An 18,536-nucleotide genomic window follows, 5' to 3' on the forward strand; every position below is an offset into this window, starting at 1 on the left:
GGCGCTGTACAGGGACATACAGAAACACGATACAGGGTGAGACAGCACGGTACAGTTAACAAAAAGCACAGTAACTCAGAAGCTCAATGTACAGCTAGATGAAAGGTGAGAGCCCCCAGCGGTGAAGCTAGAGGGGCAGAAGGGCAGGAGGACCTCACGGAGGAGACAAGGAGCTGGAGAGCAGAGTTAAGGTGGTGGAGAACAGGAGGAGAGGAGGCCCTGCTCGAAGGAGCGTACAATCTAAGGGGAGGGTAGGACGGACAGAGACACAAGGGTAGGAGGAGGAAAGGGGGAGAATGCAGAGAGTGAGAGGGTGGAGAGGAGAATGACGAGGAGGGAGGCTGGAGGAGGGCAGGATAGGGAGGGCGGTAGGTGGGAGGCTGGAAGGAGGTCGGTTAGGTGGGGGACTAGAGGGCTTTGAGGAAGAGGTGGGTTTTTAAGGCCCGTTTGAAGCTGGACAAGTTGGGGTATGTTCTGATGGAGCGGGGGAGCTGGTTCCAGTGGAGGGGGGCAGCGCGGGAGAAGTCTTGGATGCGAGCATGGGAGGAGGTAACCAGTGAGGAGGAGAGACGACGGTCATTATCCGAACGCAGAGGGCGGGATGGAGCATGGATGGAAATGAGGTTGGAGATGTAGGGAGCAGTGGAGTTGGAGAGGGCCTTGAAAGTAAGTGTGAGGAGCTTGAACACTATTCTGTAGGGGAAGGGGAGCCAGTGAAGGGATTGGTATAGGGGGGAGACAGAAGAGGAGCGGCGAGAAAGGAAAATGAGCCGAGCGGCTGCATTGAGTACAGAGCGAAGGGGAGCGAGATGAGTGCGGGGGAGGCCGGTAAGGAGGAGGTTGCAGTAGTCCAAGCGGGAGATAAGAGCGTGGACAAGAGCCTTAGTGGCATCTTGGGAGAGGAAGGGCCGAATGTGTGCGATATTCCGCAGCTGGAAGCGGCAGGATTTGGCGAGAGAGAGAATGTGAGGAGCAAAGGAGAGAGAGAGGAGTCAAGGATGACACCGAAGCAGCGAAGTTGAGGAACAGGGGAAATAGAGGAGTGGAGAACAGAGATAGAAAGGTCGGAAGGGGAGGGGGAATGAGCGGGAGGAAAAACAATAAGTTCGGTTTTAGCGAGATTAAGTTTGAGGAATCTAGAGGACATCCAGGAGGAGATGGCAGAGAGGCAGTCAGACACCCTGGAGAGGAGGGAGGAAGAGAGATCGGGAGAGGAAAGGTAGAGTTGGGTGTCATCGGCATAAAGGTGGTACTGGAGACCAAAAGAGCTGATGAGTTTCCCCAGGGAAGAGGTGTAAAGAGAGAAGAGTAGGGGTCCGAGAACAGAGCCTTGGGGGACCCCTACTGGAAGGGAAGAGGGGGGGGAGAGAGATCCAGAGGTGGAGACAGAGAAGGAACGGTCAGCAAGGTAGGAGGTGAACCATGACAGGACCGGGCCGGAGAGGCCAAAGGATTGAAGGGTGAGGAGCAGGAGCGGGTGGTCAACGGTGTCGAAGGCCGCTGAGAGATCCAAGAGAATGAGAAGGGAGAAGTGGCCCCTGGCTTTCGCAGAGAGGCGATCATTAGTGACTGTGGCCAGGGCAGTTTCAGTGGAGTGGAGGGGGCGGAAGCCAGATTGGAGAGGGTCAAGGAGGGAGTGGTCAGAGAGGTAGGTGGAGAGGCGGCTGTAGACGAGCCTCTCAAGTAGTTTGGAGGCAAAGGGGAGAAGAGAGATGGGGCGATAGTTGGAGAAAAAGGTGGGGTCAAGGTTAGGTTTCTTAAGAATGGGGGATACAAGGGCGTGTTTGAAGGAGGAGGGGAAGATGCCGGCGGAGAGGGAGAGATTAAAGAGGTGGGCAAGGTGGGAGCAGGTGGCGGGGGAAAGGGAGCGAAGGAGGTGGAAGGGGATGGGGTCCAGGGGACAGGAGGACGGAGGGGAGGATGAAATAAGAGAGTGTACTTCTTCGCTCGTAGTGGGGCGGAAGGAGAAGAGGGAGCGGTGGCGGGAGGGGGAGGGAGGAAGCGTGGGGGGGGGCGGAAGAGGGGAGGAGGTGATTTTGAGTCGGAGGGCCTCAATTTTCGAGGAGAAGAAGGAGGCAAAGTCGGTGAGGGAGGAGGAGAGAGGAGGGGCGGGGGGGACAGGAGAGTGTTGAAGGTGGTGAAGAGGCGGCGGGGGTTGGAGGACTGGGAGGAGATGTCACCTCTTCCCAAATCCTCAACCAACCCTGGTCTAGTTTTCAATATAACGGAGGCCACGAAAATTATGTACATATGTGTTGTTTTTTGGTTACACTTTTGGTATTCTGGGAAGGGTTCTTAGAGATTCTATTCTATATACTGGGACCACTGGATTGCCTCTTCACTGCCCATGGGGCTCCAGGCTGTCTACAACTTAGGTTGCTTAAGAACATGGGGAGGGGACACTTGCTGTGCAGTGTTTTAAGAGAAAAATGTAAACTTTTTGACAGGAGTGGTACTGAAGGGGTAGGAGGTTGGACTTTGATGTGGTATTTACACTTTTACACACTGCACCTCCTAAACATTATGCACAGCTAGGCACACTTTTAGGTTACAGGCATTGCTCTTGAGTCCTAGAGGAGGGGTTTCATGTACCATAGAGGTGCATCCGTATAAATCTGAGGTATTTTGCGGTGTGACCTCCATACTGTGCATTAGTTACCAAATGTCCCCGATTTTCATGTTGAAGACAGACCTTATGGTAATACATCTTATTTTAGTGATCTTTCATTTGCTGAAGCTCCAATGTATTTTTAATTTACGGCTGGATGTCCTTAGAATGTTTTCTAATTTCTGTTTATCGTGTGCATGAGTGAAAATAGTAAGAACTTACAAATGGATATGTTACTGTAACCTGTTGTAGTAATGTATCTTTTCCTTTTTAAGTGTCAAAGTAAGCATTTAAAAAATAGATGCATCTTTTTGAAACCGTTTCAACCAGACTTGGGTTATGCTGGTATTCTCTCATCTCATAACAATATTTGATATGCTTTTGAATGTAGAGAGCTTAGAGCAGTGTTTCCCAACTCCAGTCCTCAGGGACCCCCTAATAGTGCAGATTTTTCAGGTCACAAGTGAAATAATTAGTAGCACCTGTGGATCTTTCAAAATGTCAGTAATGAATACACCTGTGCTCCAGCAAAGAGAAATGGAGAACATGCACTGTTAGGGGTCTCTGAGGACTGGAGCTGGGAACCCGTGGCTTAGCATAATCAAACATTAGCTGCATCTAATACAAGAAGGGAAGCATTTGGGGGGCAGACTAAGGATTTATCATGCCTTCCGCATGCTGGACATACTTCCCCTAGGGCTGACCATGCCCCATTAGGCGGCATGCTATTTCTTGAGCCCTTGCTACCCTTTGTGATACTTTCAATATCTCCGTATGACTCTCTAATATTGCACCTCCATGAAATAAAATTATTAAATATTCCAGAAAATTGTGTATTGAATAAAATAAGAATAATGACAATAGATGTCCCTTTTTTAAATCTGTAAATATCTAGTTTTACTCTAAATCCTCTGTAGGTGGAGCTATGTCTTGTAGCAATCTGTCAAACCACAGATTGCTTGGCTTGGTATTGCTGGCTAGGATAACGTTGACACTGTGATAGTAGTTGGCAGCATGTAACGTACAGTATGCTTGAAAGCATCAGCTTAGCCATATGCTCAAGCATTAACATAGAACACCATTTATTAATTATTCATCTACTGCATAGAAAATGAAAATGTTTCAACTTGGTAGAGGCAGTGAATCAATGTGCATGGAACTCATTTGTTAGATATAAGAACACTTTTCTCATCTGTCTTACAGAATCTCCAGCTGGTTCAGGATGGCTGCTGCAATTTACAGAAGCAGATTGAAATTTCACAGCGGTTTGGTGTTCCAGTTGTGGTTGCATTAAATATTTTCAAGTAGGTTCTTCACCAGAACATAATGTGATTATGGCTCTAAAAATGGAAAATTTTGTGATTAAGATTGCTGGTTACAAGCATGCATCATCTTTTGATTTTTGGCAAGTCAATTATGAGTCCAGTGAAAAATGTACAGTTTTTGTTTTTGTGGGTTTTTTTTGGATCATTAAATGCAGCAAATCATAAGATGCACCCAAATTTAAAGGGACAAACAGACGCTGCCACGCATTTACACACGCACGCACGCACTAATCTATCAACCTTCTACCCATTTGTAGAGGTGTGCATTTGGTGGTCATGATGAAACATTGTTGGTCAGTTAGGTATTCCCTTTTTCTTACACTGAGCAAGAAAATTACTTTATAAATTGAATTGCTTGCAATAGGTTATGGTAATGTTTATTTTTTCAGTTTTTCGGAAAAGTCTGCACAGCTATCTTTTTGTGGCAAGAGCTGGGTGCAGGACATACTGAAAATGTGTATGGTATTTGTATATTCTTCAATGTCTCCAGGTGGGTTCTGTAGGTTCGCTAATCTCTTTTAACATCACCTAGAAGAGCAATTCTCTCCTGGGCTTATGAGGGCACCCTGTCATTAGGAGGCACTCAGACTGGCAGCACTGACTGCTGGCTAAACTCTTATTGGGACTTCCTACGCTAGCAGTTGGCCATGTTGATACAAAAAAAGGAAAGCTAGAAGTTAATTTTCAAAGTAGGTGCACTAAGATTCCCTTAATATATTAAGACCAAACTTGTTATAGTTTAATAGAAATTAATAAAAGTTTTATTTTATTTTGATATTCATTCAAGATAAAATTAGCGAAATATATAAATGCTCATGATTAAACAAAATTTGTGAGAAAATAAAACCATTGGATGCACTATTTTTAAACTCCTAGATAGCCATGGTTGGATGTATACCAGATGGAACTAGAAACTATTTTGCATTGTTGGAAAATCAAGTTATCCTTCCATTAATAATTCCTTTGATATAGTTTTGGAGTTAGGAAGGTAACATATAGCTTAATTCCTCCACCATATCCTGTAATATGCTTTTAGAAGATATAACACCAACTAACATACATTTCCCGACTGTATGTGTGTTTTGCCGATTCCAATAATAAAGACCACCTTCTATAAAGGTAGATATGAAGTTATGCCCACTGTCTAGCTTCACTGTTTAAAATAAGGTAATGATAGCTCTCCTATTTTGGCTGATCTGCTGCATGCATATATGGGAGGTACATTGCTATCTACCTATAATATGCTCCATACTGACTTTGGGCTTAAGGAGCCATGTTTGAACCATCCTATTATAATAAGCTGAGTTAAGCGTGCATCCAGCGTCTATCGCTGGATTTTTGTATTAAAAAAAAATCTCTATCTCTGGACACGAGTTGGGGGACACTGCACTCCCATCCTTTGTACTGACAGTTCTTTTGTGTGTTCTGTTGGTTGTGTTTTCACCCCTTGCTTGTGGCTTGGTTAGTAAATAAACTGAGCTCTTCCTGGGGAGGGGAGCAGGCTAGACAAGTTTTTTTAGTAACATTAATCTCACAGCTCCCTCTATACCCCAAGGTGAGCAGTGTCCCCCAACTCTTTTAAGCAGGAGGTGTCAGAAAAGTGAGAGAGATTTTATGGTAAGTACAAAATTCTATTATCGCCAAAACGCTTTCAATAAAATATCGCCAAGGCAGATCAGCGATACTCACTGTCACTGAGGTACTAGCCAGCGGTGGTAATCATTATTTTGGCTCTCATAATGCCGACAAAAGTTACAGACGTAAAAATTCCAATTAGTATAAGGCCAACAAGGAGGAAATAGGGACTTGTCATATAATAGACATGCAAAAATCCCCACATGCTTAATTCCCAACAGATGTAAATTGCGACTTTCTAAAATATCACCAGCACGAATGAGGTCAGTTACAAAGGCCACAGTCTAACAGTTTTACAGTGGCAATAGGCATACCCGCCGCCTGAATAACATTATACAGGCGGCGGGTCTGCCAATTGCCGCTTTAAAACTGGCAATCGCAACCATTATCGACAACTACCATTCACAGGAGAAAGTTTGAGATGTGGCTTGGTAAGTTGCTTGAGTCTTTGCGGGATCTTGTCAAACTTGCATTTGAAAGAGAGAAAAAAAGAAGTGGAGGCAAAACCTCCTTCTGTTTTGATTCTGTGGGAGGTGCCCTCATGAGTTATGGTTAGATGAAAGGGGAAATCCTAGGAATAGCGGATTCTGTAGCGGCTTTTTTTTTTTTTTTTTCAAAAATTCTACATGTGTTCTTTCATGGTCTCAAGTTCTCGACGGACTACTGAAAGTTCATTATCTACTGACTCTTGGTAGTTACCAAGTAGTAACCAGAGATGAGAGTTACGCTTTATGATCTTGTAGAACAGTCTGCATCTCCTACTGTTTTGTAGTTTGAATTAATTTCCTAAACTCAGGGTGTAGCACATAACCCCGCAGTTAGGTGTTTCCTCAGTGGCAGAGTCTGGAGTGGGTGAGGAGTGGGCACCAGAAGATGTGTTTTTTTTCTCTCCTTCCAAACACAGCAGGAATGTGAGGAGGGACAGATCTCTTCTCATTTGTAAAATAATTAAGGGATTTACAAATCGGTTTCTCAGTTGGGAGTGGATGAGGACCGTGTCTGGATATGGGCCATAAGGGGGATTATTGAAGAGCACCCACATCTAGATAAAATGCTAACAGAATAAATTCCAATCACACAATCACTATTTCCATTTAAGTTACAGGTATCTATCCAGTACACATATTTACAGCACATGTACCTCTGATGGATACTTTCAATTATATTACAATTCAAGTTCCCAATAAGAAAGGTAATTACCTTTTAAAAAATATTGCTAAAAAGGTAGTGTTAAATGTCAGTATGTTTTTTAAGACTGAGCAAAAGCAGTGTACATAGATATCTGTGACTCTTGTTGTATGATTCTATTTAATGATATCTAATGAGTGTCAAAGAAGCGTGTTGAATGAAAAGTGAACACCAAAGCACAGGTTAAAGGTAAAAAATGTACAGTGACTGAAATAAGAGATTATCACGGGTGCTTGGATCTCCAACCGAGGTTTCCTGATACAAAATAATTGTATTTAATATGCTAGTTTTTTTTGTTTCTTCCTTCTTCTCCTGCCACCCCAGACACTTCTTTATGAATAGTAAACAAGTGTATTTTAAAAACAGTAATGTTCAATACTAATGTAACCATTTGCTCACATAAAGGAAAGCCTATGGCTGTATCACAACTTCATGAGATGAAGGACTTTTTATTGTATACACCTTGAATAATAACATTATAGTTAAGAAGAGGTTATTCAGATGCAGACAATGTTTATGTGCCATATGGTGGTGTGTGTGTGTGTATATCAGGTGCATTATTGCTGGTTTCTGGGATTTGTAACTGGCTGTTTGTATATCCACTTTACAGTGGGTGAGTCAGTTCTTGGCTCATTTATAGTATTTTGACTGAACCATCTGTGCCTGTGCTGGGATACTCATGAACAGCAATGTATTGACATTTTGGTTTTCTGTATTCATAACACAGTATTTTTTTAACTTTCATGTCTTGCTGTATTTTAATTTTAAAATACGTGACACTTCGCAACACAAGTAATATTACTGTGTCTTGCCGGTTTGTTTTGTGAAATGGCAAATATTTTTAATGACAAATACTTTTCTCTTAAACCCACAGAACTGATACTCAGGCTGAGATTGACCTGGTCTGCAAAATTGCAAAACAGTCTGGTGCCTTTGATGCTGTTCCCTGTAATCATTGGTCATTCGGTGGCAGAGGAGCTGTTGAGCTAGCAGATGCTGTGAAGAAAGCTGCGAGCCAAGAAATTAACTTTACATATCTATATGATTTAGAGGTAAAGACAATTACACATACCACTCTTCTTCCCTGGGTCTGTAGTGCAAGATTTGTATAAGGACTTGTGTGTTTTTGCCCAATGGCTTTCTCAAAAGACATAATCACTCCTGTTTTAAAGATGTTTTTGGTCAACTCTGACTCTTGCAATATTTCAAATAAGAGAAGTTTTATGAAGTGCAAACATTGCCTAAAAGTTTTTCAAAGCTGCCTAAAATTTAGCAACTTCATGAATTTAGGATAATAGTAATTATCTAATATTTATCAGGGGATCTGTACAGAATCCAAAAATGTTGACATCTAAATAGATTATTTACTAGTTCGTCTTTAGTCTTTAAGAACCGAACCAGAAGACATTGGGATCCAGATCTCTACTCAGAATTGTTGGAAGCTGCTGTTCTCACCCATATACCCCTCCTTGCTGCTTAATTGCCATGGAAAGAAGCCTTTTCTGTGTCCATATACTCAAAGGGGGGATTCAATTCCCCCTGAATTAGCGCAGCGTTAAAGTGATTACCGTTGCAGTAATTTTAACCCAGCTTTCGCTCGCAGCTCAGGGAGTTGCGAGCAAAAAGCCGGCGTTGAAACTACCGTAATAACGGTAATTAAGCACAGTATTACCGTAATAACGGTGGTAATGTGCAGGCCGCGTTACTTTCACTTGTTCTTTCCCCCCAAAGAACGAAAAAAGAGCAAAACTTAGTGGCCGTCGCCCCCAGTAAGTTGTAGAGAGGGATACCTCTGCCGATTATTGTGATAACTTTGCTTAGTTTGACTGAAGAAGTGAAGGCATGGCACCCGCAAAACTCCATCCTGGCTGTACACGCAATTTATTTGTGGTGAGCAGAGTGCTGCATGAGGATCTTTGATCTGTATGCAAAACGACCCCCTGGATATGACCAACAAAGGAAATCAGTGGACCATGGTTAATCATTTTTTTGTTAGAACACACTAGATACATTTTGCATTGATATCAATTAATTTAGAATATATATTTTTTTTAAATTCTGGTCATACAAGTTTATGAATGCAATGGACATTTTTACTGCTGGTTTAAATTCAGTGGAATGCAGAAAAACAATAGAAATGTGTTTTTCTTGGAAGTAGTTTAAGAATATGTACAGGACGGTTACTTTTATAATTTTGAAGAGTTTAGAAGTCCCGAAAGGCACTTTAATTTTAGATTTATAACATTACAATTTGATGGGTTCCATATTGTGAATCCAGTGTCTATGTAGTCTGTTTAAGCTGTATAAACTCTTGTTCAATTGGTGTAAATATTGTATGTCATTGAGAAGCACAGTTGGCAAATGTGTTATCTCTGGGACATTAGTTGCTTGGCAAATGTTTAAAGTTAGGCTGGTCATGAGGCTCTATTCCTCTTGGTGAAAGCAGTGAAAATAAGCTTTGTCCACGTCTGACCTTAAAAGGATTAAACAACTTGAAATTTATGTAAAAAATGGCAAAATGCTCTTTATGGTATTACTATGAAATGCTCCTAGCAATAACTTGTTACAAAACAGATAAGTGTCCTACATTTTGCAGACCTCTCTTTGTTTACACATTTGCTGCAAAATCTAATTTATTTATTTTTTTCAATAAACTTTCCTTAGAGGATGACGTTTACAGTTAAGCCTGCAATACAAAAAACGTTGAACTTTGCACAAATCAAATAACTTCTAAAAATGTAAACTAATTTTCTGCAGTCATATATAAGGAATTTGTAAAGTTTGTTATACATTAGTGAAGTTTTCATTGGTACCCTTTTTAAGCATGGTCTCTGATGCTCTTCTTAAAATACAAATACTATTTTAATAAATGCTGTTGCCTAATTGCAATTTGTATTTCACTTGGACTACTTGTTGGTGATAAGGAGGTGCACTGAGCACCCAAAATAAATATATATAATAATATATAAGACAGAAGGAAAACGGGTGCCTGACAGTGTAGTAGTTTAGGTAATATAGCCTAAAACTAGCCAGGTGTTAGTAATATGTGTACCGGATATAAATCATGGTAAGGCACATCTATATATAAATCCCACGATCCTCACGGAATGCCGTCATATATGCCAAAAGAAAACACAAAAGATGATACAAAAGACATTTTCTATAAACCGTGAGTGATTAGTTTATATCACCCCAAATGTATATGTGCGTACCAGAGGTAAATAATATGTGTGCTTATCTCTTGCTGCTGCAGTACACCCGATCCACTCTGTTAAACTCCAGGGAAAGATGAATCCACTTCTAGAGAAAGGGCTGTGAATCTATTTCTAAACAGACCCAGTGTCTCGGCTTCTCTGACCTTTCCCAGCTCTGCAAAGAATGGGGATTGGCGGGGTGCGCCACATATATTTACTTCTGGAACGTACTAAAACCTTTTGGTGTGATATAAAAGATTTTTCTGCATTACTCCTACTACACTATTCACCAAAAAGGTTGAGACAATGGGGGACAATTCTAGCAGAATGTTAATGAGCTAAAATTATAAGATACAATTATGGTTTTGATAACTGTCCCCAGATTAGCACCTTGCACTTATTCTACGCCAGGTCTGGAGTAGCATAAATTAAGAGACATTTCTTTTAGTCACAAACACTACTTACCTTTACTAAATGTTGCGCATTAGTCTAACTGATCTGTGCTCCATCTCTCCCCCGAGTCCCACACCCTTTATCTTTGTTAAGGTTAGTAGTGCTAGTGACATCATTGGTGATTTCGGTAGCAAAACACTTGCACAAATGTTTGCTATGTTGTCCACTCTTTTTCCTCTCTACATATTAAGTTCTTTTGAATCTTTTTTTTTTTTTTTTTTTGAGCTGATGACCCTGCACAATTTGCACCAATATCTTAACTAGTCATATGAATTTAGAGGGTAGACCTTGCACTTGCACGACAAATAGCTATGCCTTTTGAGATCTATACAAGTTTTGGAAAATAACATGGACATCTGCATATACTTATTGCAAATCAATAACGTCAAGTTTTCATTGTAAATCTTGCCAATTTTACTTAGGTGGATATCCCCCTTAACAATATCTTCTAATACATAAGTTAATTTATGTTCCAACAGCAGGATATTCCATTCTAGAGTCCAATTAGTTACACGTTGTCAGGTTGATGACTCTTCTGCCCAGCACTAGTAAATATTAAAATAATAGTTCTTAAGTGAAATGGACAATGTACCACAATATGTGCAGTATTACGGTCATGTATGCAGTACCGCTTAAGGTAAATGTACATTATGGTTCTCTCAACACCACACTTCTAAAAGTGTAATTGTTTTGCTAGAGAAAAGCTTTACAGCACTAGGCTGCTCTCTGTGGGGTGGTCACGCCCCAGTGGTGACGTTGCCAGTCCCCAGTTGTGATGTGACCATTCCCGTCTCCCACTGGCGGCTACAGACATGTTGGGAGGTATGCCATTCACTTAGGTTTTCAATGCCACCACTTCTAAATTTCCACTTCCAGTACTGTAGTTAAGTTTAAACACCCCAGTTATTTCTTGTATTTTTTCAGCTTGGTAATAAAATCATGTATTTGTATGCATTTCAAATAGTAGCACTTTCATAGCATGGTGTAAATAGCACAAATGTGCTGTGATCAATAACAACCAAACAGATGTTAACTTTGACAGGTTAGTGAGAGTTCAGTGAATGACAGCAAATACGTGACTGACTGAACTATTCTGCTGCTAGCACTACATATTGGTTTTATATTCTGATTTATTTTGTGCAATTTGTTTCAATAAGATTCTTGGTTCCTGTCACCCCAAGCTGAGCATGTTTAACCCTACACAGCTGTATCAGGGGGAGTTCAGCAGGTTGAAAATCGTCCGTATTCCATAACTGAGAAACATGATCTCAGGAAGAGTTCACCCTGACACCATCATTATGTTTTGGTACAAGAGCCTCTTATTGAACACTGATGTTTTCCCACACAGCAGATGCAGGGATTGAATTGAGATGTTCTTTTTTTAATTTGGTACAGTTAATTCTGTTAGTGACCTTGTATGGGAAAGGTATGTTTTCATATTGAAGACCTCCTTCTTTTCTTTCATCTATCTTAGCAGATGTAACCCTCTAAGTGACAGATATTATACTAATTACCAGAACAATTATGTTTTGTTCTCTGTTAGTTTCAACCAGGATTAAGATTTTTTTTATTACTTTGTAATAGAATTAACTTTAATAGTGGAAGACAAACATGAGGGGGGAAAAATTGTGCCTCTTGGCTATTTTCGTGCAAGTAGCATGACCTTAAAATGTCTTGTTTTTCTATCTAGTCCGGTCGTTTACAAGAACAAAATGAGTGATTTTTATTTATTGTTTAAATTGACATACTAGTACAAGGTATTTGTCAGAGCAGTTTGTCTTTAATTGAGTAATATTCTTGTTATTGGTTAATAAAAGTTTATATTAGTCTCAGAAGAACCTGCTATTTGAAGGACAAGAAACTGTAGGCTGTTAGGATATGAATTCGTTTACGCTATTACTGTCAGCTTGGTGTGAGGGACAATTAGACCCATGATCCTCTATTGTTTGCAGTGCCTTAGTCATGCTATAATACATAGCTACTTTCATATATGTTTATAAGTATGCAGCAGCAAACTCACAGGCAGACTGGTAGAGATGGAATACTTTTTTTTTTTTTTTTTAGCTTTTACATACCCCAGCCAGATGGCATCCATGATGTAATGTCACCTTCTTTTTAAATGTTATATGACACTGTTTATATGGCTTGGTGTGTTTATTTGACAGGTGTTCAGTTTCAAGACTTGGGCATAGACTGTAGAACTCACAATGTAGACAGAAAAGTGCCAGCATTCTTTTGAATAAGGGCTCGTACACACAGGTGTTTTGAAAGAATGCTTGTTAAACGTGATGACAAAACTATTAAGTGTCTCAAAGTTTCCCTGCAGCTCCAAGTGTGGTCAGATGTAGGTCAACCCCGACAAGTGCTGAATGAGTTTGTATTTTTTTTTATAGGAGTTTACCTGCAGCGATCAAAAGCATTAATGTCAATATTCAATTTGAAGTGAACACTTGCAGAAAAATAATGTATTCTAAATGGACTTGGATGCAGAACAGATCATTATAGTACATTTAGTGCTCTTTGACAATGCACACTGAGGGCCTAAGTCATAAAGACACTAATTCTGAGTGCAACCCACATTTAGTATCATACACACGTATTTGTGCTTTGTGTACTCCCAAATTCATCAAGGCATGGATCTCCGGATACGGGTGCTGTTGAAATCGGGGGCAGGTCTGCTGTGCTCTACTACCCAATACGCTGCAGGATACGTCCAATACCTATGTGGATTATAAACTCCCAAAAAAACCACAGGAAAATAAAAAGATTATTGTATTAATGTGACCTGTTAATAATAAAGGCATTAATGGTAAAACAGTGGGGGGGAAACATTTTTTATAATGTCAGGACACATACTGTACATACACATACACTACTTGTTTGTCCCTGTACGGCGCGGGGGCTAGATTTACTAAACTGCGGGGTTGAAAAAGTGGGGATGTTGCCTATAGCAACCAATCAGATTCTATCTTTCATTTATTTAGTACCTTCTACAAAATGACAGCTAGAATCTGATTGGTTGCTATAGGCAACATCCCCACTTTTACAAACCCGCAGCTTAGGAAATCCAGCCCCTAGTGGCGCCCTATAAATAAAAATGAATAATAATAAAATACACACAAGTCATATTCACTGGTATAATTACCTCAGATTCCCCGAGTTATATTTGACTGGCTAATATTCAAATATTGGTATGGCTTCTAATTTAATTTTATAAATACATTTTCAAATATATATCTTTTGTAAAAACTTAATGAGTTGCAAACACAGAATTTTCCTCTTGTATAAAGAGCTGACTGAGGTACCAGCCTTACTTAAACAATTGATTCCCTTTATACCCTCACTGCATGTAAGCTTTTAAATGTAGCTGTAAATGCACCTTCTATGCCAAGTGGACCTAACAAATATATATAAATAGCTGTCTTATCGCTCATACACAGTGGAGTAAAAGGGTCATTGGTTGCACGGAGAGATGTAAAGGAGAGAGCATATAGCAGTGTGATGTAGAGCTAGTGTACTTGTTATAACACTTCCTTTTGCATTAATGTTTTGCTTACTCTTTGGTGCAGCAGGTGAGGAAAGTAAGCAGCACATTCATGCATTAGACCCAGGCTGCCAAGGGAATGGATATTTATTATAAACATTAGAATAAATAATAAATACTTCAAGATGGCCATCCTGTTAAGCAACTGTTGGATTTAGTTGCTTTTGTTGTTTGTCACATAACAAGGCACACCATAAGGCAAGGAGGAAGGGCAGCTGACAAGGAGTGTTCTAAATAAAATATAAAATGTGCCTTTTGTCTGCACTGTGTCAAGTCACCTGTATCACGGCACTCTGGCAGAATGAGAAGAAAAAGAAACTGTTAAAATGAGCAAGGAAAAGCTATGTCATGCAGCTTGTCTCTGTTTTGTAGCTGCCCATTGTGGAGAAGATCCGAGCCATAGCTCAGAAGGTGTATGGTGCTGCAGACATAGATCTATCACAGAAAGCCCAGTCAAAGATCGAAGTCTACACTCAACAGGTAAAATAAATGTACACAGTGGGTATAATATCCTAAGTTCAAAATGGTGCAGCTGAATTTCTGACCAATCGTGTGGCTTGGACAGTATATTGTTTTTAAAATATATTGAATAAAGGCATGTTAAGAGGAGGAAAAAATCTCTGCTGCATTTAAACTGTCAGCTTTATTGTTTTGCGTTTTAATAAAACAGTGATTAAGTTCAGTCAAAAAGTTGCGTAAAAATGACATTTGTACAAAATTACCACAATTGCAGTTTGGGAAAAATCTAATGAATCACCAGAATAGTTTGTAAAAGAAGTGCTTTAGTTTTGGAAATGTATCTAATTTTTATGTTTTTTTGCCCTCTGCACAGGGATTTAATAAACTTCCGATCTGCATGGCCAAGACCCACCTGTCCCTGTCACATCAGCCTGAGAAGAAAGGAGTACCCACAGGATTCATTCTGCCCATAAGTGATGTGCGAGCGAGCATTGGTGCTGGGTTCATCTTTCCTTTAGTGGGGACTGTAAGTAGTACGGTGTCCTAGTAGCTACATTCTCTAAGAATATCTCCTAAATACTACTTTCATTTCAGTGTGTGCTATAATACTCCATGCTAGAGGGTGATTGTATCTATTTAGGTAAACACTGTTTGAGTGTGAGCATCACTTACCATATTGTGGAGTTATACCTGTAGAAATCAAGAAGAAGAGGCTGGAGAACTGTGAGACCAAGTCATTACTGTGTGGTATATACTGAGAACTGAAGATGGCTGCCAGGTATTTCCGGTCAGCCAGCACAGAGGTTATGTGCATTGTAGACCTGTGGAAAAACATTAGGCCAGTTTCTGTGCTTAGGTACTGGTTTTTATTGTACTTATCAGCTAGAACTCTTGATCATTTGAGAGCGGTGAAGCAAAGTTTCTATTATCATAGCGGTTAATAACATAAATTAGTACCAAGCAGTGCAATATGTATATCGTTTCAGATTCGTTTTATTCATTTACATTATCAACAAATACATAAACACATAACCATATATGTCACTTGCACAGCGGTATTTCATTCTAGAAGAACGATGGTTGGAATCAGGGCAGGGTGTTGTGCTACACATAGTTGTGTCATAAACCAGTGCTCAAAGTGGGACAGTATGTGCCGGTATGATATACTGGCACTTCTCCAGTGCTGGCTGTTAGCGGGGAAAGCAAGGCGGGGGAGTGCCAAGCTGGAATTGCACTCTGCCTGCCTTCTCCACTTGTCCATGGGAGCTTGTCTTCTCCTCTTCCTCCTGTCTTCTCTCTCCTGCTTGTCCATGGAAACTGCATCCGGCTGCAGCTCCCTGCTCCTCTCTGGTCCAATTTTCACAGTCCATGTCGGGCGTGACGTCCTCAGGTCCCGACACTCTCGGTGAGGAGCGACGCAGAGAGGAGCAGGGAGCTACTGCCGGATGCAGCTCCCATGGACAAGCAGGAGACAGGAGAAAGAAGAGAAGACAGAAGAAGCAAGCTCAAAGAAAAGTAAGTAGAAATGGAGGGGGACAGCAGGGGAAACAGGGTGATGGAGGGCCACAGTGTGGGTGATAATGGAGGGCTCAATGTGACAGAGGGCACAAGGATGACTAGGAGGCCACTGGGTGATGAATAAGGGGCAAAAGTGTGAATTCACTAGTGAGAGGGAACAACAGGAACAGGAATAGATGGAGAGGATCAAGGAGGAAGAGAGGAGCGGGAGAAGCAGGATGTGAGGCAGAGGGAGAACAGGTAGGGAGGGAGAGAGGAGGATACCTGCAATGAAGATAGGGGCACATAGGAACAGAGATAGGAAGCAGATAAGGGAAAGGATAACATGGAAGATATGAGGGAGATATTTTGGAAAGTTTTATTATAATATTATGGAGATATGAGGGAAAATGTAAGTACACAAAGGAGACATGAGGAAGAGGTGGAAAGGTAATTTGACGCAGCAGAGGTGGGGGACACAGGGCCTTGCATCATTTAATATGTTTTATATTATACTATGGTGTTAAAATGCATCTAAAACTAATGTCACTCTATCAAAATCCCTAAACTTTTGGGGGCCTGGAAGTTCATTTCAAACTGGAAGTTCCATACCAGCACTTCTAAATCTCCACTTCAACCACATTTACACATTTTGTTTTCAATGTTTATGGTTACTGTCTCTGCTGACATTGTGCCAAAATATATGGATTTTATAAGCTATGGCAGAGAAAAGCCTGTGAATGGGCGGTACAATCACTTTGCATCTTCAGTTCCTCAGTCGCTCTTGCTATATAACATTGGATAATAATTCACTAGGTACATGCAGTTACTGTAAGTAATACTACTTTGGAGGAACAGTTCATTCCTGCTGTATGTATGTATTTGTATGTGTTAATAATTTCTAAGAATTTAGACACATTTCTTCCCAACTGTGGCATGTAAGCAGCTGTTATAAGATTATTTTTATTCTTTCATTCATCTATTACTTGACACCCAACTTAGAAATCATTTATTTCTAGCATAGTATATAAAAATTTCGTAATGAAAAACTTGAACGTTTGTCTTCGTTTTCAGTGTACAGATGTTTAGTGAAGCACATTCAGCCATGAACCTAAAATAACCACTTTTCACATGGCTTGCCATGCAGTGCTCACTAATGGAATGCTCCCACCAGAAGTAACTATTTTAGTAACTATTGAATCTTGATTATATGAAATGTTTAGAACTTTGTGTAAGACTGCATTAATCATTTTGCATATATTTTCCATTTGTTTTTTTTGCTACAGTGTATTGTTGCCTACAATGCTGCTATTGAAATGTAGCACAGGCTGGATGTTCTTAACCATCTGTATCTTGGTTTTTATCATGGTTTTTCTGTTTTATGTTCTTAGCATAGTTTGTGTTTTGTTTTGATTCGAGGATAATGTTTAAATTCCGTAGTGATGCAGAGAAAAAATACATAGTCACCACATTGTAGCTAAAAAATATATAATTATGCAATTAAGGCAACATTTCAAAATATTGTTTCATGCAAAAGTTATCCTGTGCGCTCACTGGCTAAATGATTGTAGTAATAATATGTATTGTATGGTGTACCAGATGTATGGTAGTGGGTAACCTCTACTAATTGGACTATACTCTATGGCATAAAAGATCTTATTTATTAATCCCTATACATTGTAAGCTGAAATAGGATAAAAGACAATTGAATAAAATTCTAAAACATATATAAATACATGTACTTATGCTGCGCTGGATAGTCCAATGTCAGAGTAAAACAAGACAATAAAATAGTTCTAAAGATTATGAATACATATTAATCTTGGCATTGGACTTTTTTTTAGCTCATCCAAGTATGTTTTATGGTGCAACCAAAATGGATACAAGATTCGTAATTTAGATGCAGTCTATAATTCCAATGGGTGGATCTTCGGATGTTAAAACGTATTCCTATTTGGTAGATGGAATGCCCATGGTAAAATCACAAATATATGATGTCTCAAAAGGATCCTACAGTTTTGATAGACGTGAATAATCACGTTCTAATGGTAAAGTAGTATAACGATAACGGGATGTGAAATATAGGTAATATACCTAGTGGAGAAGTTGTACTTGGTCCATAAGTATCCCACACACTGGTGGGATTAATACTTGCGATTTATGTATAGAGTTATCCTTTTCACGGTAGTGCCATCTGCACAACACCTTTCCAAACCAGGCGTTGTTCCATTTATCCATGGGAGAGGCGCGAGTCCTACGGCCATACCACCTTGGCCATGCCCAAACCCACCCGAACTTGGAAGCCAACAAGGCGGAGCTAGGTAAGTAACGGGATAGGAGACTACTCGAGAACACCTAGTGCAGTAGGAACTCACCTCTCCATTTGGACCGTGTCAACACTGGTATATATGGGCAGGTGGCTGTGCAAGGAAGCATACTGGTACCAACATTACAACTGTTCACGTTGTCATCATAACACTATACATTGAACAATCGTGATAATATACATATGCATATATGACTGAATGAGGGTATACTACAAACATTCAGTTCATCAGGTGTCGTTATATGTAGGGAATGCAATTGATGATTATTATGTTCCTAACCACGCACAAATTTATAATTATTTGTAC

At 40.3% G+C, this 18,536-nt stretch overlaps 1 protein-coding gene across 3 annotated transcripts in view; it reads left to right on the forward strand.

The window, feature by feature from the left end:
* MTHFD1L (methylenetetrahydrofolate dehydrogenase (NADP+ dependent) 1 like) overlaps window positions 1-18,536 on the forward strand; it is a 399,678-nt gene that overhangs the window by 96,665 nt on the left and 284,477 nt on the right. For all 3 annotated transcript variants that reach the window (XM_075203628.1, XM_075203626.1, XM_075203627.1), the window contains exons 23-26: window positions 3,812-3,912; window positions 7,631-7,808; window positions 14,320-14,427; window positions 14,780-14,932. In XM_075203628.1, the coding sequence (XP_075059729.1) occupies window positions 3,812-3,912; window positions 7,631-7,808; window positions 14,320-14,427; window positions 14,780-14,932 (540 nt within the window). The remainder of the gene's footprint in view (window positions 1-3,811; window positions 3,913-7,630; window positions 7,809-14,319; window positions 14,428-14,779; window positions 14,933-18,536) is intronic.

Source organism: Mixophyes fleayi, chromosome 3, assembly GCF_038048845.1.
Source record: "Mixophyes fleayi isolate aMixFle1 chromosome 3, aMixFle1.hap1, whole genome shotgun sequence".
Lineage (NCBI taxonomy): Eukaryota > Metazoa > Chordata > Amphibia > Anura > Limnodynastidae > Mixophyes > Mixophyes fleayi.